At 38.4% G+C, this 21,611-nt stretch overlaps 3 protein-coding genes across 6 annotated transcripts; all 3 read right to left on the bottom strand.

Annotated features, from left to right (window-relative positions):
- Positions 1–125: 125 nt before the first annotated feature.
- Positions 126–7,088, bottom strand: LOC130437617 (zinc finger protein 239-like). 4 transcript variants are annotated; one of them, XM_056769022.1, is made up of 3 exons: positions 6,729–7,064; positions 1,995–2,073; positions 126–1,732 (listed from the first exon to the last, which is right to left on the bottom strand). In XM_056769022.1, exons 2-3 carry the CDS (start codon positions 2,017–2,019, stop codon positions 642–644), a joined length of 1,116 nt encoding a protein of 371 aa, XP_056625000.1. In that variant the 5' UTR covers positions 2,020–2,073; positions 6,729–7,064; the 3' UTR covers positions 126–641. The 4 variants fall into 4 exon arrangements, with proteins under 4 accessions (XP_056625000.1, XP_056624992.1, XP_056625009.1 ...); XM_056769014.1 differs by lacking the exon at positions 1,995–2,073 and having other exon boundaries at positions 6,729–7,066; XM_056769031.1 differs by lacking the exon at positions 6,729–7,064 and having other exon boundaries at positions 1,995–2,355.
- A 31-nt stretch (positions 7,089–7,119) lies between these two features.
- Positions 7,120–18,117, bottom strand: LOC130435483 (zinc finger protein 883-like). Its single transcript, XM_056766159.1, has 5 exons — positions 17,953–18,117; positions 16,137–16,377; positions 12,277–12,627; positions 9,358–10,360; positions 7,120–7,270 (listed from the first exon to the last, which is right to left on the bottom strand). Exons 1-5 carry the CDS (start codon positions 18,115–18,117, stop codon positions 7,228–7,230), a joined length of 1,803 nt encoding a protein of 600 aa, XP_056622137.1. The 3' UTR covers positions 7,120–7,227.
- Positions 17,919–21,611, bottom strand: LOC130435475 (zinc finger protein 260-like). Its single transcript, XM_056766147.1, has 3 exons — positions 21,555–21,611; positions 20,489–20,852; positions 17,919–20,321 (listed from the first exon to the last, which is right to left on the bottom strand). The coding sequence occupies exons 1-3, from the start codon at positions 21,609–21,611 to the stop codon at positions 18,976–18,978; spliced, it is 1,767 nt and encodes a 588-aa protein (XP_056622125.1). The 3' UTR covers positions 17,919–18,975.

Below are 21,611 nucleotides of genomic sequence, written 5' to 3'. Positions count from 1 at the left end.
TACTCTCACATATACGGTATACGTTTAAATGAACGGACCTTGATGTTTGTGAGTGTGACTGAAGAAGCTTTTGATTGATCTAAAAAAAACACATCCCGCTAAATTTATGTGTTAACACAAGAATATAAATTTTAACTTAAAGAATTTATTATCATAAGGTTATTTACATAATTTACTTCAGTATCTATAATATCTGATGCTGATGTGTGGTGCTGTGTTACATTTAAGAAAAAATAAGATTTCATTTCAAATTATGCATAAAATTGAAACTTAAATGCACAGATTGAATCACAAATTAATTCAATCCTCAATTTGAGGGAGGATCTGTTTAAATAAAATTATAAAAAGATTTGAACTGTTTGGTCGTTGGGATGTCGGCTGGTCAGGTCCCAGAAACGTTTTTTGGTACTGATGAAGTACGTGTACTAATATGGTCTGTTCCATTTACTTCTTTAGGAGGAAATCATCAGTCTCAGAAACGTCCAATATGTTTGTTGTGGCAAGGAATATGGTCTGGTCCAAGTACGTGGTCACGTAACCGTGTTAGCTGCAATGATGTGTTACTGTGTGTTTAGTATTAACAGGAGTCCACGAGAACCTCAAACAGATGTTGTTAGTATACTACAATAAAAATAATATATTTATAAACAACATTCACGTTTTATGGTAGATTTTATGTGGATATTTTCCAGCTTTTCTAACATTGGGCTGTTGTTTGAGCTGTCTGTATGAATGAAATCTTCTTCACAAGTTTTAACATGTTTCTTCAGATGAGTCTGAAGACTTCTTAAATAAGTGAATCTCTCGCTGCAGATTGGGCAGACGTAAGGTTTCTCTCCAGTGTGAATTCTCTCATGACATATAAGATTAGCTTTCTGATGGAAACGTTTATTACAGTGTGAACACTGATAGAGTTTCTCAGAGTGTATTTTTTGGTGTGACTTGAGACAAAGTGAATCCCTGAAGCCTTTTCCACATTCACTGCACTGATACGGTCTCTCATTGGTGTGGAGATACACGTGTCTCTTCAGATATGCTTTTTGACTGAATCTCTTCTCACAGTGAGGACACGCGTACGGTTTTTCTCCCGTGTGAATTCTCTGATGAAGTCTTAATGCACTTTGATCAGAAAAGCTCCTTCCGCAGTGAGAGCAGACGTAAGGTTTCTCTCCAGTGTGAGTTCTCTCATGACATGTTAGAGAAGATTTATGATGGAAACGTTCATCACAATGTGAACAATGAAAGAGTTTCTCAGAGTGTATTTTTTTATGTGACTTTAGACAACCTGATTCCCTGAAGGTTTTTCCACATTCACTGCACTGATACGGTCTCTCATTGTTGTGTGAATGTATGTGTCTCTTAACATGAGATGTATGGTTGAATCTCTTGTCACAGTGAGGACACGCGTACGGTTTTTCTGCCATGTGAATTCTCTGATGAATAACAAGACTTCCTTTGGTGCCGAAACACTTGCCACATTCACTGCAGTAGAAAGACTTTTCAGCAGTGTGTCTCTTCATGTGAGCGTTAATATTAGATGAAGTTGTAAAATAACTCTTCCCACACTCCTGACAGTGAAAGTGTTTCTTGTCTCTGTGCGCATTTGTATGACGTCTCCTCTCTTGTAAGGTAGGAAAGCTGATGTCACATCTGGTGCAGGTGAAGAGTTTCTGTTGTGTGTGTTTTGATGTAGAGGCCGTTTCTCCATCACCACATGAATCACCGCTCTCATCTGAAACAAACACAAGAGGATTTCAAAGAGAAAACACTTAAAACATTTCTAGAAGTGTTTTGAAACTATTTAAATAAATTACTGGCAAAAATGTCGTCCCTGTTATGGACAAACTTACTATAACTGTGACACTTTCCTTTTAATCATATTCGTGTTTGCCTTAAAATTCAATTTATCATCAATATACCATAGATCTTTATATTGGTTAACCACTTCTACCAGATGCCCTGTTATAACAGTGGGTAAAGCAGGTCCAGAGTACCACTTTCAAAAGGTTTTTTGGGCATCAATGTTTAGAGGCATCACACCATTGAGTAAAATAGTCGACCACCGGACCATGCCTGAGGAGAGACACAATCACTGAATCATCCGCAAATTGAATGTTTCCCCTCAAAGGAACTCTGACAATCGTTAGTATACAAAGTAAACAAAAGATGCTACTGAGAGCAACTTTTACTAAGGAACAGAAAGAAATGTTAAGCTTAGAAAAAGGACAGGGTTGACCTCGTTGCTAAGGATGATGTCAGCGAGTTTACTGAGTGATTGGCTGATAGAGGATGGGCCTCTGTCAGTCATTTAATCATAGAAATATTATAGAATGAGATCTCAGGCTGACATATTTTAATTAAGAAATTAATCTTAAAATAAAAATGATATTCAAATAGAATATTTGAATATATCATTATTGCCTTATTCAAATTAAGATTATAAAACTAAATTACTAATTCAAGTAGTGAAGCAAACAATAAAAAGTTGAATTTTGAATAATAAAAATAAAAGAGTTATCTGTGCATTCCAATTATTGTTAATCAAACCGTTTGTTTTTTATATGTAAAATACATCTGACAAATACAATAAAACAAAATAAACACATGATAACATAATAAACAACATGACTTTTTTAATTATTTTTAAAAAGGAGTTATCTTTTGCAAATAAACTTTATGTCCATATAAAGTATACATTCAGCTAATTTTAAGCATTTTTCCTGTCTCATAAACAGTTAGCAGATAGTAGTAGTCTTTAAGCTCATTGTCAAGAAATCTTTCTAAAATGTTTATGTTCCAAGGTAGACTGCCGGACCGGTGTTACAGACATTTTAGGATTGTTGCGAGTTGGTTTTACTGTGTGTTCAGACCAGACGCAAATGGCGCGTTAAGCGCGAGTGATTTACATGTTGATTCAGGGCAAAGACGCGATAGACCTACTTGCGCGAATGACGCGAATCGAGAGTTAAAAAAATGAACTGGCGAAAATTCGCGCCGCGCGCGTTAACCAATCAGGAGCTTGCTCTAGTATTGAGGCGATGTTGCGAGCGGAGGCAGAAATCCCAAACAACAATGAACACCTGGAGCTGTACATACATCTTACTTTTATCGAAACAGAAATAAAAAGGATCTTACTGTGGAGGTTGGACATTCTGGCAAATTGTCAAAAACGATCTTTACACAATTCGAGCAATATATATATATACGAGACTGGAGCCGCCTGGCAGAAGCCCCTCCCATGACGCGCGTCTGTAGTGAAGTGAATTTGACGCGCGAATGAAGCGAATAAACTCAATGTTCAAGCGTCCAACTACACGCGAAAAGCGCTTTTCATTCGCGCAAATCGCGTTTGGTCTGAATACACAGTTAGTGACTGGAGTCCTCTTCACTACTCCTAACCAGGGCCAGATTAACACTACACTGTACCCTGGGCAACAATATTCAAGTACCCCATTATCACGACCCAAGGATGACCATAATCAGGCAAAATACGGAAAAAAATACAGTAATACAGTAAATATACTCAATATTACAATAACTAACTAAGTGCATTTTGATGTACAGATGTGCAAATGCTCATAGAGCTACAAATGCACCACTATGTTCTCTTGTCAAGGCCACTCATTTATGATGTTATGAAACAAAATACATCGGCATCATTATAATCTGGCAAAATTGACCCACTTCATAGAGAGTGATGGAAGTATCCTCCATTTTACAAATAAATAAATAAACAACATCTTTCAAAGAATCCAGTATTTATTTAACAACACCTACTCCCAGCACAAATGTATTGAATTGATAGAGCAATCACAGAGGACGTCCACAGACAAGACACAAACAAAAATCCATAATCTCAAGTAGCTTTTTGGTCCTCAACTCATTGCAGAAATCATCTCAGAATTCAACAGGACAATTAAATTAAAGTGCAATATAAACATTTTGAAATCTGCTGTTTTCTGTCAACAACAATAAACAATTTACAGCATTTTCATGGATTCACCATAAGGAAAAAATGAATAAATGCAGTATCATCTGCTCATAAACTCATTTTAACTTGTTTTAAAACCGAAAACAACCTGTCACATCACAGTTCAACAAGGCAGGCAAGGGTTAAACATTTGGAAATCTGTAAATTTCTTTCAATTAGACAAGACAAAAGGAAACGCTAAATAATCTGGCAAAATACACAATTTTAATCCTAAATAATTAGGAAGAGCATGTTTAAATTTGAAATGCTTGATTTCATTTGGCAAACTCATCTTTTTTTTCTGGACTATTGTAATGCTCTACTTAGTGTTTGTCCTGTATCATCAATAAACAAACTACAGTTAGTTCAGAATGCAGCTGCCAGAGTTCTTACCAGGTCAAGAAAATACGATCACATAACCCCAGTTTAATCATCGCTTCACTGGCTACCCATTAAGTATCGTATTGATTTTAAAATTATTTTAATTACTTACAAAGCCCTGAACGGTTTAGCACCTACTTACTTAACCGAGCTTTTATCACGTTACAACCCATCACGCTCGCTAAGATCTCAAAACTCAGGACTTGACAACACCTAGAATAACAAAATCCACCAAAGGTGGACGAGCTTTCTCATACGTAGCACCTAAACTCTGGAATAGCCTTCCTGATACTATTCGAGGGTCAGACACACTCTCCCAATTTAAATCTAGATTAAAGACACATCTTTTCAGCCAAGCTTTCACTTAATGCATAGTTAATGAACAGCAGCTACGCTAATTATTCTCTTTATTCTCTTTCCGCCTCTGCCTCAGGATGCCCATCCCGAGGTAGGAAGAAGTTCCACCATGTCCAGACGACCGACAGATGTTCATCCCCAATTTTAGATTACGCCAGATACAGCTGCAGACTGACTGACCATCACAGCTCCATCTAAGGCAATTCCACCACCAGCCAAGAGAAATATGACCATCAGACCATCCCAGCTCAGACCACTACATCCCCAACCAAGAGCAAAGACGGACTATTTATCTTATTAATGCTGAAGTTACAATATTTGGTATTAAATGCTAAACTAAAATCACATGTCAGCAGTTTGAGTGCAGCTTTGACACGTCAGAGGGGATCTGGCCCTCCCGGTTGAGCCTGGTTTCTCCCGAGGTTTTTTTCTCCATTAATCAATCATTGGAGTTTGGGTTCCTCGCCACAGCAGGGCAGTGTTGGCTTGCTAACCGGGAGACTGCATTCATTCATTTATTTATTTATTTATTTAATTAATTAAAAATTAGATGTTATTTATTAGAATGAACTTACTCGTTGTATAAATACAATGCACTGTGCTGTGTTTTAACTTTTCTGTTTTTCCTGTTTGCCCCTGTAAAGCTGCTTTGAAACAATACACATTGTGAAAGCGCTCTATAAATAAACTTGAATTGAATTATTTAGTCTATGATTAGCTCACCTCACCTCTTATCTTGATTAATTTGTCATTTCACAGTCTTTGTCTATCAATAGACAAACACTAGGGCTAAACTATTCGCCCGTTTGTTAGGAAGGTTGTAAATTAGATCATTTCTCCGTCCAAAGCTGTCACATCACATTACAAAAGACCGAACGACTCGAACACGAAGACTGGGCAGGTGAACTAATCAATTCTCTTTCCGGCTCTGATTGCATTTGTTAAACGTCCGGAGCGTGTTGCGCAATGCGCATGCGCTACTGAACGAATCACTTAAGTCGACTCGTTCTTCCCATGAGTACAGACAAGCCCATTATTTTTCAGAGTTTCTCCTAATCAGCAAGTTAAGATACTTTCAGTCATAAAGGCGGGATGTCCGCTTTCTCATAGCCGTTGATGATGTTCAAAGCCCAAAAACAGACACACCCCTAACCCCATCTTTCGCTTCGCTCGGCTCGACTAGACTAATGTCCACCCTGTGCACCTTACTGCTGATTGGCTACAAGGTTATTTTGGTACTCGGCCCGAATTGGTCTAAACAAGCTTAAATCGGACACCCCGCCTTTAAGATGTTTTGTTAATAGGGCCCAGATCTATAAATAAACAGGGACAGTAGGTGACGGCATCTCCTCTTGACACAAGCCGGAGTTCAGTGGCACATGTTCAAGGTAAACACATATGCTTTTAATTACAGCTTTAACCAATTATTAAGATTACTGTATACATTATTGGAATATAACAATAAACACGGTAGCGAGATGCTTGTGGTTTGGTTATTTATTCTGTATTAGCGCACACGCGGATGTCAACCCCCATTAGCTAATGACCGAGAGACAGAAGATTTTATAATAGCTAAAAATATATTAAATTCGCCATTATGTTTGGTTATTAACATGTATGTTTGTAGTATTTCAAAATGTATAAATACACCAAATATCATCTTTATTTTCATTCCTTCTGACTTTCCTTATTCTTCTTTATTTACTTTTTCTTACAGTACCTTATTTCTACAGTAGAACTAATTTATGTGTCTGTGAGTGCGACCAGATAACGTCATTGAAAAGAAAATGAGAAAACCTCTCTAGGTTAAAATGAGTATTACATTTTGGGGTTTTATTATAAATTAAAATATTTGAAGTGTTTCTAACGAGAAATGAGCGTGTAAGGCATACAAGCCTATTTAATGTTACTAAAAGTAACAGTTTGCAGCAAAAGCTGGAAATTCTGCTAATAATGTTGTGTTCCTGCTCCCCAAGTACTGCCATGAAAGAATTAAACAACATTAAGAAAAGAATCATACCTGAAGGAAGCAAATCATCACAGTTCTCATCTTCATCAGTCTGTTCTTCCTCCGCTGTGGGTTCTGTTTTCATCTCCAGGTTCATGCCGTTCACCCGTTTGACTGAAGGAATAAAATCATCATGATTCTCATCTTCATCTGTCTGTTCTTCCTTCACTGTGAGTTCTGTTTTCATCTCCATCAGTGTGACAGAATACATCCCATCCGCCTGTGACGTCATTATTAAACACAAATACATACACACACACACACACACACACACAAACACACAACACTGTGTTTAAAACACTAAAGAGAGAAAATCAAAGTGATGTAAACACGCAGCGCTTGATGTTTGTCTTTCTTTCTTTCTTTAGTGGGTTTATCGGCGGACTGAAGAGCTGCAGAGCGACTCCTGCTGGACTGGAGACACATCACACTCAACACTAGACTCATGACGATATTTCTTCATCTCTGTCCAGTAAACACTGAAGGCATTCTGACCAGCGACAGTTTTTGGTCACGTGATGTACTTTACAACCTCGTCACTTTGTAAAGTCTCACTTTGAAAGAAACAGACGCAGAAAAGAGTCGTTTCACATTAGTTTTTACAAAAAAGTAATGAGGCATTATTTCAGGGCACATTGTCTGTTGCTTAATGGGGGAATTATACACGTACGCACGGTACAATATTTGTTTATTTTTATTGCTATGTACTTGTCCATAAATGGGTGGACATCGTGTGACTGAATTTTCTTTAATTAACCAATTTAAGCGTTTAAGTCTATTCATCTTGTGTTTAAATTTCCAAAAGTTTCACATTTCAAGGTACCAAATTATTAAAGTCCATTTAATGAGCAGACACATCGACGACATTTAAAATGGCTAAATCTTTTGATAAATGGCTAAAAGGATTATTATGGTTTGTTTAAGATGTGATGTGATGTAATATAATGCGTATACACGATTTAAGGTTAAAAAACGCTATATTTTCCACACACCGTGTATCGCCTCATTGCTCCGCATCTCTAAAACGCTCTTTTTTTTTACAAACCTCATGGCTCTGAAAAGCACAGTGTGCTCTGATTGGCCAGTTAACCAGTGTGTAGTGATTGGTCGAATACTGCAAGCGTGTGACACAAATGCAACGCCTCTTACCATATTCACAACATGTTCCTCTTCAATTGTACTGCCAGGTTATAAAAATATTATCTTGACTTTCTCATATCAATTAGAGCCCGAATCTGATACGGAAAATGAAGATGATCTAGCCCAGTGGATCTCAACTCCAGTCCTCAGGCCCCACCTGACAGAATACATGTCTCCCTATTGAACACATGAACAAGTTAATGAGGTAATGAAGTGATGATTGATCAATAATGATGAACAGGTGATGTTAATCGCTGAAGAAAACGTCATAAGTAAGTTCAAAAACCATAATAATGTTTCCTTTAGTGGGGCTCTTACCCTTGATTTATTTTTTATATCAGCTGTTATAGTGTGTTTCTGAACAGCCATACAAAAGACAAAATTGTTGGAATGAAACCTTCTTAAATTGTTATAAGACAGATACAAATATCGTGACACACCAAAAATCAACCAACATTTGCACAGCTATTACCAACACCAGGACGAAATAATTTTGTCTTTTGTCAGGCTCTTATAAATATGCTTCAGAAACAAACTATTTCAGCAAAAAATGTAACATAATAACTCAAGGGTAAGAGCCACACTTAATGAAAGCTCAACACTATTATGTTTTTTATTCTAGTGATTGTGTTTGTTAACATCACCTGTTCATCATTATTGATCAATCATCACTTCATTATCTCATTAACTTGTTCAGGTGTTCAATAGGGAGACGTCCAAAGTATTCTGTCAGGGGGGGCCTGAGGACTGGAGTTGAGCCGATACATCAACTTTGTCAGCGCGACTTGAGCAGGATGTAATTAGCCATAAGAAAAACATAGTACTTCAAAACAACACACCAAAGTATGTACACATGTAGCCACTAAGAAAGTGTAACGATAACTATATTTGCGTCCAGCGGAAAATAACAATAATGTAATGTTCATTCTATGTCTGCGCACTGCAGTGTTTTCTTTTCTCCAAAACATGACAGGACGCTCTCTCTGAGGGTTCGCTCGTGTCCAGGATGAAGGATTTATTTTGCGAGCTTGCTTAGATTTATATCATCGTTACATACATAATATCCCGCCGTAAACACCCCGTTACAGTCTTTACTTCAGACCCCCCCAAAAAAAACACGGCACTATCAGCAAGAACTAAACATTTGAGATCTACAAGAGGACGCGACGGGACGATTTATTGCTCATTAGCTGGAAAAACATCCCAACGAAATTGTTCTCTTTACAGTTATATTTGTCATGTGAACCCTGCGATTCTCCTAAACATAGAAAGATTTTTACAACTTTATTTATTTTTTGCTAAAGAGATCGGCCTTTAACACAATGCTCGTCCAACTGAGCTACAGGTACATTTGAAGACCTCCTGAAAGAGTCAAGCTGATTATTAGGTCTACAGATTGTAGGAAATTCAATTTCACAAGACCTCAGAAATGTATGATGAGCTGTGAGTAGAATGATTCCTAGTTTAAAAACGCTGAAGATAAAGATGACCAAAGACTTACGATGATTCCAGAGCAGTTTGTTCTTCAGCATGTTTCTTCTGATGAGTCTGAAAACTTCCTAAATAAGCAAATTTCTCTCCACAGATGGAGCAGTGATAAGGTTTCTCTCCAGTGTGAACTCTCTGATGGGTTCTCAAGACATCTAATCGAGCAAACGTCTTGTCACACTGAGAACATTTATAAAGTCTTTCACCAGTGTGAATTGTCTGGTGTTTTACTAATACATATTGGCGGCTAAAACTTCTCCCACAAACATTACAGTGATGAGGTTTCTCTCCGGTGTGAACTCTCTGATGACGTTTAAAAGTATTTGGATCTGAAAAGCTCTTTCCACAGTGAGAGCAGAGATAAGGTTTCTCTCCAGTGTGAATTCTCTCATGACGTATCAGATGAAATTTATCACGGACACGTTTATCACAGCGTGAACACTGATAGAGTTTCTCCTCTGAATGTGATGTTTGGTGTTGTTTAAGACCACTTGAAGTCTTAAAGGTTTTTCCACATTCACTGCACTCATACGGTCTCTCACCGGTGTGGACACGCATGTGTTTTGTCAGATGAGGTTTGTGGTTGAATCTCCACTCACAGTGAGGACATGCGTACGGTTTCCCCCCCGTGTGAATTCTCTGATGAATAACAAGAGTTCCTTTGGTGCTAAAATATTTGTCACATTCACTGCAGTGGAAAGACTTTTCATCAGTGTGTGTCCTCATGTGTCGTTTCAGAGGACCAGAAGAGGCAAAAATCTTCTCACACATGTCACACTGAAGCTTCTCTCTGTGCTCTTGTGAATGAAGTTTCTTCTCTTGTAAGGTAGGAAAGCTGATGTCACATCTGGTGCAGGTGAAGAGTTTCTGTTCTGTGTGTTTTCTCTCATGTGTCTCTAAACGTCTCTGTGAACTGAATGTCTTTCCACAGGTGATGCAGGAAAGAGTTTGTGCTGTCAGTCGCTGTTTTGATGTAGAGGCCGTTTCTCCATCACCACATGAATCACCGCTCTCATCTGAAACAAACACAACAAATGATTACTACAATACTGATGTTTCTGTGTAAAGTGGGCCAACACCACCCCATTTTACGAAACATCTCTCGTCACCTGCTTTGAAATCTTGTTCATGAGCACAAACTAAATCAAATCAAATCCCTTTATTGTCACTCAACCATATACACAGGTGCAACAGTAGGTGAAACATGGCAGTATGACAGACATTTCTTGTACATATTTACACAGTAAACATTTCTGTACAAGTTTTACACCAGAATACAACAAATGACACGTAATATGCATAATAATCATACACAGCAGCAAATGTACACAATGTGCGTAGTGTACACACAGGATAATGACACATCATTTACAAATAACTAAATAAATAGCAGCGAATGTACCAGTAAATGGGTTTTAGAATTTGGTAAATTCGGGAATTCAAAACATCGGAATATTTGAAACGGTGTTCATGATTCTTTCATCTAAGAGCTGTGAGGCAACGAGGCGGGGAGAGATCGGAGTAGATTGGGAGCATAAGAGGAGGAGCAAGAGGACTGCTGACGAGAGAGGACCGGGCCTGGACATGTCTTTAGTTTGTATTTATGTTCTTGTAGCTGGCAGCCAACTGTGAGGTGGCTGCCAGCCTTTTACTTCCGTGTTATTGTTTGTTTATTTTGATTACAGCTTCGATGGTTCCCGCCTCCATCCTTCCTTACTGTGAACATTGCTACAACCGGTATTCAGTCAAAGGCACTGCAATAGTTCAGATCTTACTTATCAGACAGATATCAATTTGTCCATTTAAATGGGGAATCGTCAAATCTAATGCAAGTAAATTATGGATTACCTCAGGGATCAGTTTTAGGACCCTTGCTTTTCTCCATATACATGCTGCCCCTCGGCAACATTATTAGAAAACATGGAATTAGCTTCCACTGTTACGCAGATGATACTCAGCTATATATCTCATCAAGACCAGATGATTCCTTCCAGCTATTTTAATTTTTAGAGTGCATTGAAGACATAAAACATTGGATGACTAGTGATTTCCTTCTTTTAAACAGAAATATTACTTATCGCATCAAAAACACGTAAACAGAATATCTCAGATTTTAACCGCCAAATTGAAAGCTGCACTGTTACTCCAACAAATACAGTTAAAGACCTAGGCGTTATATTAGACGGCAACCTGTCATTTAAAAATCACATCTGAGAAATGTTGCCAAATTACGAAATAGTTTATGTGTTGCTGACGCAGAAAAGTGTATTCCTGCATTTGTGACCTCAAGACTTGACCACTGTAATCCTCTACTTAGTGTTTGTCCTGTATCATCAATAAACAAACTACAGTTAGTTCAGAATGCAGCTGCCAGAGTTCTTACCAGGTCAAGAAAATATGATCACATGACCCCAGATTTTAAAGTTCTTTTAATTACTTACAAAAGCCTTAAATGGTTTATCCACAACTTACTTAACCGAGCTTTTATCACGTTACAACCCATCACGCTCTCTAAGATCTCAAAACGTAGGACTTTTGACAACACCTAGAATAACAAAATCCACCAAAGGTGGACGAGCTTTCTCATACGTAGCACCTAAACTCTGGAATAGCCTTCCTGATACTATTCGAGGGTCAGACACACTCTTCCAATTTAAATCTAGATTAAAGACACATCTTTTCAGCCAAGCCTTCACTTAATGCAGTTAATGAACAGCAGCTACGCTCATTATTCTCTTTCTGCCTCCACCTCTGGATGCCCATCCCATGAGAAAACTATGTGAGATAAATTCTTACAATTAGTCACATTTGACTTTTGGATTAAAGCACAAATCTTTAAAAAGACATTGGTGCTAATAAAACAAAGGAAAGTTTGAAATGTGTCAGGAAATAAAAAAAAACATGAGACAAAATGTCAAAGAAGGAAACATACCTGAAGGTATAAAATCATTATCATTATCGTCATCATTCTCATCTTCATCAGTCTGATCTTCCTCTGACGTGGGTTCTGTTTTTATTTCCATCAATCTGACAGAACACATGTTCAGTGGTATGGTGTTCATGATCTGCTGTTCTCCAGCGTTACAGACAGAATCCAGAGACTCTGTGGAGGTTTGATCAGTAGATTCATCCTGATTCAAGGTGTGATTACTGTCACACACAGTGTCCTGAGCGTCTGTGGGGTTTGTGTCAGTATAACAGAGTAAAGTGAGGCTGAGCTCTGAGTCCTGTGTGTGTCTGGACTTCTGTTCAGAGAGGAAATATATTGAGATAAAGATATAAACTATGACAGTGAGATTAAAAACATTATTAAAATACAAACATTTAAAAGCAGTGTGAGTGATTGAGGTAAATGATGTTGAATGTGTCCAAACCTCTGTGTTGAGTTCATCTCCTCTTGTCCTCAGCTTTTCCTCCAGTAACTTCACCTCTTTCTTCAGCTGACAGATTTCTGTGATGAAATCATCAATATCCAGCATGGACAGATCAGTTCCCACTGATTTACAGCACATCTGTGACGTCATCGGCAACATCTTAACACAAACACACACAGACACACACAACACTGTGTTTAAAACACTAAAGAGAGAAAATCAAAGTGATGTAAACACGCAGCGCTTGATGTTTGTCTTTCTTTCTTTCTTTAGTGGGTTTATCGGCGGACTGAAGAGCTGCAGAGCGACTCCTGCTGGACTGGAGAGAAAACGCAGATTTAGGATGTAGCTACTTCTCTTCGTTTCGCTCTAGAATCATATTAAACAATTTTATTAGTGAGAAGTAATAAGCGGTGTCTCACCTGACAAAATGACATTTTCTTTCGGAGAATCTTTCCAGTTAGTGAAGCACATAAAAAAGAGAGTAATTGCTGTCGAGAGTACGTCACGACATTCTTTCAGACTTAACATCTTATTTGAAGTTTATTTTTCTGACTTCAGTAAAGATCCTGTCAGGCCCGGTGTTCTGTCGTGCGCGCGCACTGTTCTAGACGCGGGAAGCGCGTGCTTTTCTGGGTTCTACACTTCCCATGCAGACCAATATTAGAGCAGGCTGTAGCATGTTCAGTTTATTTTCTGTTCTAAAGGACAGCACTTTTTGATGTTGTGACTGAAAATGTTTTTTAAAAGTCCTTTTAAACACGGTTAATGTTTATCGTTATTTTAATTCCAATTTTAATTCCAATTCTTAAAGATGCCTTAAGACTCTGTTCTTTTAGAGACAGGCAGATCATTCCCCATCATGGAATAAGTTCCAAAAAGGTGCGCTGTAGGGAGCCAATGTAACCTTATGAAGAGCGGTGTAATGTGTGCCCTCTTCGGCACATTGGAGATCCGTGAAGCTTACCTAATCATCAGTAAAAACTAGGGATGCACCGATACTACTTTTTCCTTGCCGATCCGATTCCGATACCTGAATTCTGGGTATCGGCCGATCATGATCCTGATGATCCCGATACTAGCACTGTTTATCTTGATCAAAGTAGACTTGCATATTTGATCTTTTATTGCCAGAGGTGGATAGTTGTTAAGCATGTTTACTTTCAAGTACATTTTAATATATCTGTACTTTATCAGAGTACTTTGGACAAAAAATACTTCCCTACAGTATGAAGCACATCATACTTATTCCACTACAGTCCATAAATAAATGCTGTTTTTAAACTTTAAATCCATGAGTACATTAAAATCTACAACTTTTCTTTACTTAAGTATTTTTACTTTTAAAAGTATGATTTTTTAAATGTAATTAAATGCTGTATTAAATTTAAAAAAACAAAGCACAGATACTTACAAAATTTTTAACAAATAAATCTCTGTTTATTACACAAAACTATCACAGTATAAAAGTCTCCAAACTTGCTCATGCACATCCTGCACACAACATGATGCGCTTAATACATTCGATTCTACGTTATTTAAAGTCATGCGCATTGGACGCAGAATGATGAGCTTAATGCACCCGCTTCACTCACGAGCATCCCGGATAGTTCAAAACAGTTATAACACAAAGAGAAGAGATATGTTATGTGCTTAAATCATAGTACATTACATCCATTAAAGGGAACCCGTCATCCGATACCTGATCCAGCAAAAAAGACCCGTATCGGCCCCAATTCCGATCCAGAGTATCGGATCAGTGCATCCCTAGTACAACTCCAAGGTTCCCGGCTGTCCTCGAAGTGTAATAGTTGAGGAACCTAGTTAAATGGAAAGGTTGTGATGAATCTTTGTGTGAGCAGAAATCACAACCAGTTCCTTCTTGTTAAGGTTCAGTTTAAAGAGATCTTCCTTCTTCCAGAGTGTAATATCACAATCAGGCATGCAGATATGCGATCGGCTTCTTTTGTATCGTCTGGCTGAAATGAAAAGTATAGTTGCATACCATCTGCATAGCAATGATTAGAGAAGCCATATATATGGGAAAGAGCAGTGGTCTAAGCACCTAGCCCTGGGGAACCCCAGCAGTGAGATGTTCAGGGTCAGAGACCTCACCCCTCCAGGATATCCTAAATGATGTACCTGAAAGTAAGACTTGAATATTGGAGAGCCATTCATGAGACACCCATAGCTCTAAGGGTCAACTGGAGAATGTGGTGATTAATGGTGGCAAAAAAAGCAGATATATCCAGTAGGATGATAACACATCATTTAGAGGAAGCCCTTGCCAGTGTCAGAGCTTCGATGACTTAGGGTGGTGCAGTCTCGGTTAAATGACCGGTCTTGAAACCTGACTGGTTGCTGTCCAGGATGTTATTCTGTGTGAGGATGGCGGAGAGTTTGTTATATACAACGCTTTTAAAAGACTTGGCGATGTATGGGAAGAGAGATAGTGGCCTACAGTTGTCTGAAAGTGCAGGACCAAGTGTGGATTTCTTCAGTGAAGTTGGGTTATGCAGCCCTCCTTAAGTGGGTGAGAGCCGAGACTACTGATGGAGCGATAGCCTGTACGAGATTGGTGGACATGGGATCTAACGAGCAGGTCATCTGGTGGTTAGAGAGGATGACCTTAGATACGTCAGCTTCACACAGGAGAGAGAATTAGGGAAGTGAGTGTGTGTCAGAAATTTGGACACGTTCCTGAGGAGGCGGTGAGGAGAACTGAATGCTGATAGATGATCCTCCGCTGTTACAGCTAAAAATAGTGGGGCGGGGGAGCAGGCGGACAAATAAGAGCTAAGAAGGTTTAAAAGAGAGTAGAATAGTCAGATGTGATGTTGATTCTAGAATGGCAGTATTGAGTTTTTGCAGTGGAGACATCAGTGGAGAGTGAAAAGAGGAGAGACTGAGGGGGGAGCACGGGCTGGTCGTGGTACACAAAGGAAAAAGGGATCCGGCTTGTTTTTGATAGAAATAAAGAGTTGCAGGTAATATTTACGAAAAATTGTGAGTTTTTTTACAACATAGTTTGAATTTTTTCTGCCTTACGAAAAAGGCATAATGGCAGCTGTCAGAAGATGCTCTGACTGGTCAAGTTGGCCCAGTCTACTGTGATTGGTCACCTACTTTAAGCGTGTCTGTCATGTCCCGCACCTTTCCATATTTACAACTATCTTCTTCTCAGTCTGTTGTGATTGATCTACTACTTTTTGACTGTGTTGAAAATGTCCGGTGTGTCGATGTGACAATGTGCCAAACCTCTTGTTCTGTAGTTATTGATGGTGCTTTTTGAAACTTTTATTTAAAAACAAATGTATATAAAAAAACTGTCACAGACACTTATTTTTAACAGAACCTCAGGAATTTACACCATAGTCAAATTTCACGAATAAACTAAACGTTTAAAGAAGAAACATACCTGAAGGAAGAAAATCTTCAACTTCTGTAACTTTAACAACAAAAATATCAACACCGTCAGCTTCATCACCATCTTCACCACTGTCTTCTTCATCAATTTGTTCTTCTGCTGTTGGTTTTCTTATCTCAATCAGATCGACTGAACATATCTTCACAATCATCCTCTGCAGGATCTGCCGCTGTCCTCCTACGTTACTCACAGAATCCAGAGACTCTGTCGAGGTTTGATCAGTATATTCATCCTTAAGCACATTTTAGATCATTTACTTAACTATTGAATGATAACAGCATACAATCTTAAGAATCATGTGATCCTGACACACAGTCAGATTGCTTTAAGTGAAGAATGTTTAATGTGTACAAACCTCTTGCTTCAGTTCATCTCCTCCGGCTTTATCTCCATTTCTGCTGGTTTCTGGTGAAATTGTAAAAAATGTAAAGCAACCAGACTTAGGGGAAAACACTGAAATGTTAAAATCAACAAGCACATTAAAAAATCAAACTAATGAACACATTAAGTCTGTCAAGATCTTATCAGAGTAGAATGACACAAAAAAAACATCTTCATTTACACCCACTCCAGTTAATTTCTGTCAAATGTCTACAAAAACACGTCTTGGGAATTACCAGAGGTTCATCTCAGATTCATATGAATGTTTTATTTAAAAGAAAAATAACTATTGAAATTCACAATAAGGAAATTTTACAGAAAATAAAGAAAACAGCATCGCTAAGTCTAGGGCCAAACTAAGAGAAACGCTAAACAAGGTAAAACCAGGTGAGGTTCTAGGGTCAGTGCCAGGGCTGGATTGGGAAGAGAAATTGGTCCTGACATTTTATGTCCCACATCTGCCCTCCATTATTTCTATTGACGGGGGGTTTGGAGATTTGGGTGCGCATTAGCGATGGGCATTTTTAATTAATTTCATTTTTGAAGGTTTGAGCTCATAAAAAAACAATATTTGAATATTAGTTTATTAAAATAAGTTAATAATGCATTAATTTCTTACGTTGTTATTTAGTCACAATTTCACATTAAGCTTATATTTATCATTAAATATTAATTGTTAATTATTATTATAGCCCCATACGTTAGCGGCGCACCGGGAAAACACACGGTACACCAGATGGCCAGTCAGCCCCTGGAGAGTATATCCATGCCGTAGCCTGGAGAAAACCTGTCAGAAAACATGGTCTGGTTGATTCTCATGAAACCACTGAAACATTGTGTTCTCTGCTTTGGACAAAAATGAATAAAAGTGAGAAAGATGTTCCTTAAATCACAAAAAAATGTTTGACAGAATATTGCTGTATAATAAAATGAAGAAATAGTGGAAGAAAGAATTGTCCAGGACTGATGTTTTCATCCTCCGTAACATTCTTTTAAAGACTGTTTAAACACACAAAGATATTAACAGTAAGTTTGAGTTTATGTGCATCTACTAGTACCTTTCAAATGGCTGACAAGTCAAATAAATTGTGTTAAACTGTCAGTAAACGTTTGAAATGAATGGCTTTAGACATGTCATATCTTGTTTTAAATGAATATAAAATGAATTTGTTTGTGTTTTTAAGATAATCATGTTTGACATCTAAAAAAAGCACATTGGGGAACGTTCATATTTCGCATGTGGATAAGTGAGCCGCTGTTCAATGCACTCAAATTCAGTTTAAATGTTTTCAGTTTCCTGCAACGTAGACACAATGGTCTTGTTAAGGGCGAACTATTCCTTCAAGACATTACATCTGTGTTGTTTTTATTCTTACTGTTTGATGTGTCTGATATTAATCAGACTGCAAGATCATTTAACATTTACCCGAACCCGAGGTTTGATGATGGGCACAGCTGTTGCTTTCAGAAACCGTCGTGTTCCATTTAAAGGTTTAAAGTCGTCTAGTGAAGGATGTTCACTACACACTCTCATTTGCTTGACGTGTCGAATCTGGAAATGAACATCGCGCTCAACAGCCACGATTTCCATCGCTCTTGTTCCATGAAGATATTCTATAAATGTCCTATCGTAAATATATCAAAACTTTATTTTTGTGAGTAATATGCTCTTCTAAGGACTTTATCTGGACAATTTCATAGACGATTTACACAATATTTTGATTTTTTTCACCCTAAGATTCCAGAGTTTTAAATACTAGTATCTCTCCCAAATATGGTCACATCCTAACAAAGACATGGCTGCACAACTGATTTATTCAGCTTTCAGATTATGTAAAATTTTTGAATTATTGACCCTTAAGACTGGTTTTGTGGTGCAGGGTCACATATGATAACGGAGTTTCTGAGCGACAAGGAGCGACTAACAGTCTCACAATCAACTTAAAAAACAGTTTCAGTTTCTGGACGCCTCAAACATAGTAAGACTCAGCAAATGTCAAGAGACAATTCACCAGATCTAATTGACATTCTAAAGAAGAACATAATCAGAAATGTAGTAAAAATGTACAACAGAGTTATTGTTAAACTGTCATGAATGATCCAGTCAAAGTGAATCCAGTGTGAAGTGATTTTACTGTTTTATCATCAACTGGAGTTCATCAGAACCTCACAGCAAATCAACAGTTCTGAGATATCAATCTGATTGCTTGTTTAATTTAATCTAGTCATATAGCGAGATCTAAAAATACACTGTTATTATGTGACTATGTCAATCACAAAGTTGAGGTAGGTCGCAGGACGTCAAAAAAGATCCAGTTAATGAGCTTACAATCGCAATGTTTGGGATCTTACTATAAGGCAATTTGGTATCGCATTGAACTTAAATTCTGTAGTGACTAAGATAACACACATTCCTCGTTCAAGTCACTGATGCTCTCATTCAAATCTGTCACTGGTGTTGAGTGTGTTTCTCTCCAGTGTGAACTCTCTGATGGATTTTCAGGAGAACTCTTTGAGTAAACGTCTTGTCACACAGAGAACATTTGTAAGGTCTTTCTCCTGTGTGAGTTCTCTGATGTTTCTTAAAATTGTTACGTCGACTGAAACTCTTCCCACAAACACTGCAGTGATGAGGTTTCTCTCCAGTGTGAACTCTCAGATGATCTTTGAAAGAACTTGGATGAGAAAAGCTCTTTCCACAGTGAGAGCAGATGTAAGGTTTCTCTCCAGTGTGAATTCTCTCATGAGTAATACGATGAGATTTCTGATGGAAGCGTTTATCACAGTATGAACACTGATAGAGCCTCTCCTCAGAGTGTGATCTTTGGTGTCTCTGTAAAGAACTTGACTCCGTAAAGGTTTTTCCACATTCACTGCACTCATACGGTCTCTCATTGCTGTGTGAACGCATGTGTTTTGTCAGATGATGTTTCTGGTTGAATCTCTTCTCACAGTGAGGACAAGCGTACGGTTTTTCTCCCGTGTGAATTCTCTCATGAGTTATCAGACGAGATTTCTCATTAAAGCGTTTATCACAGTGTGAACACTGATAGAGTTTCTCCTCGGAGTGTGATGTTTGGTGTCTCTGTAAAGAACTTGATTCCCTGAAGCCTTTTCCACATTCACTGCACTCATACGGTCTCTCTTTGGTGTGGACACACATGTGTTTCTTCAGATGAGGTTTGTGGTTAAATCTCTTGTCACAGTGAGGAAACTCGTACGGTTTTTCTCCCGTGTGAATTCTCTGATGAGCAACAAGAGTTCCTTTGGTTCTGAAATATTTGTCACATTCACTGCAGTGGAAAGACTTTTCATCACTGTGTGTCCTCATGTGTTTTTTGAGACTGGAAGAAGATACACAATTCTTCCCACACTGCTGACAGTGAAAGTGTTTCTTGTCTCTGTGCTCTTTTAAATGTTGCGTCTTCTCTTGTAAGGTAGGAAAGCTGATGTCACACCTCCTGCAGGTGAAATATTTCTGTTCTGTGTGTTTTCTCTCATGTCTTGCTAAAAATCCCTGTGAACAAAATGTCTTCCCACACTGCTGACAGTGAAAGTGTTTCTTGTCTCTGTGCTCTTGTGAATGAAGTTTCTTCTCTTGTAAGGTAGGAAAGCTGATGTCACATCTGGTGCAGGTGAAGAGTTTCTGTTCTGTGTGTTTTCTCTCATGTGTCTCTAAACGTCTCTGTGAACTGAATGTCTTTCCACAGGTGATGCAGGAAAGAGTTTGTGCTGTCAGTCGCTGTTTTGATGTAGAGGCCGTTTCTCCATCACCACATGAATCACCGCTCTCATCTGAAACAAACACAACAGCGTTAAGAAGAAGCTCCAGCACATCTGAAACGACATCAGTGTCGACTGACAACAAGAAACTTGACTTGATTGAAACAACCCTGATTATATGAAACGGGAACACACATGACAATGAAATATTGTAAAAAAAGATAACAGAAGAAACAAACCTGAAGGAACAACATCTTCATCAGTCTGTTCTTCCTCTTCATGCTTGGGTTCAGTTTTGATCTCCCTCATGTTCCCGCTGTTCATCAGTTTAGGTGAAGAAAACAAATCATCATCTTCATCAGTCTGTTCTTCCTTTACTGTGGGTTCAGTTTTGATCTTCATCAGTTTCCTGCAGTCCATCAGTTTGACAGAACACATGTTCAGTGGTCTGGTGTTCAGGATCTGCTGTTCTCCAGCGTTACAGACAGAATCCAGAGACTCTGTGGAGGTTTGATCAGTAGATTCATCCTGATTCAAGGTGTGATTACTGTCACACACAGTGTCCTGAGCGTCTGTGGGATTTGACTCGACCTTTACCACAATCTGACAAACACACAACACATCATCAGCACTGGAGCTTTATAGAGAATATATGTGTGATATATAACTTTCATTTAGTTTGACATGAATTACAGAATAAAAACAGTGTGAGTGATTGAGGTACAGTTGTGTTCAAAATTATTCAACCCCCACTGAAATTGATTGTTTTGGTCGGTTTGACATTGATTATGATCATTCAGTCATCCTGCTTACAATTAAATCAAAGAGGCACGTGTAGGTCAGACAAATATAACACAACATTTATAATGAAATAAACACAAATGTCTTTTCTGAGCTCACATCATTATCAGTTTTATTCAACCCCCAAGTGACATTCAATCTTAGTACTTAGTACAACATCCTTTTACAGTTATAACAGCTTTTAAACGTGAAGCATAGCTTGACACAAGTGTCTTGCAGCGATCTACGGGTATCTTCGCCCATTCATCATGGGCAAAAGCCTCCAGTTCAGTCACATTCTTAGGCTTGCGCACTGCAACTGCTTTCTTTAAGTCCCACCAGAGGTTCTCAATCGGATTTAAGTCTGGTGACTGCGATGGCCACTTCAAAATGTTCCAGCCTTTAATCTGCAACCATGCTCTAGTGGACTTGGAGGTATGCTTGGGATCATTGTCCTGTTGACAACTGAGCAGAAACTTCAGTACCCACATCTGACAAATCTTTTCTCAGTTCCTCAGCAGTCACAGGGGGACTTTTCTCCACTCTACACTTCAGGTAGCTCACAGCAGTCGAAGTCAGCAT

Source organism: Triplophysa dalaica, chromosome 2, assembly GCF_015846415.1.
Source record: "Triplophysa dalaica isolate WHDGS20190420 chromosome 2, ASM1584641v1, whole genome shotgun sequence".
NCBI classification, from domain to species: Eukaryota; Metazoa; Chordata; class Actinopteri; order Cypriniformes; family Nemacheilidae; genus Triplophysa; species Triplophysa dalaica.
The sequence above is the reverse complement of the archived record's forward strand: the minus strand, read 5'-3'. Positions and strand labels throughout refer to the sequence as shown.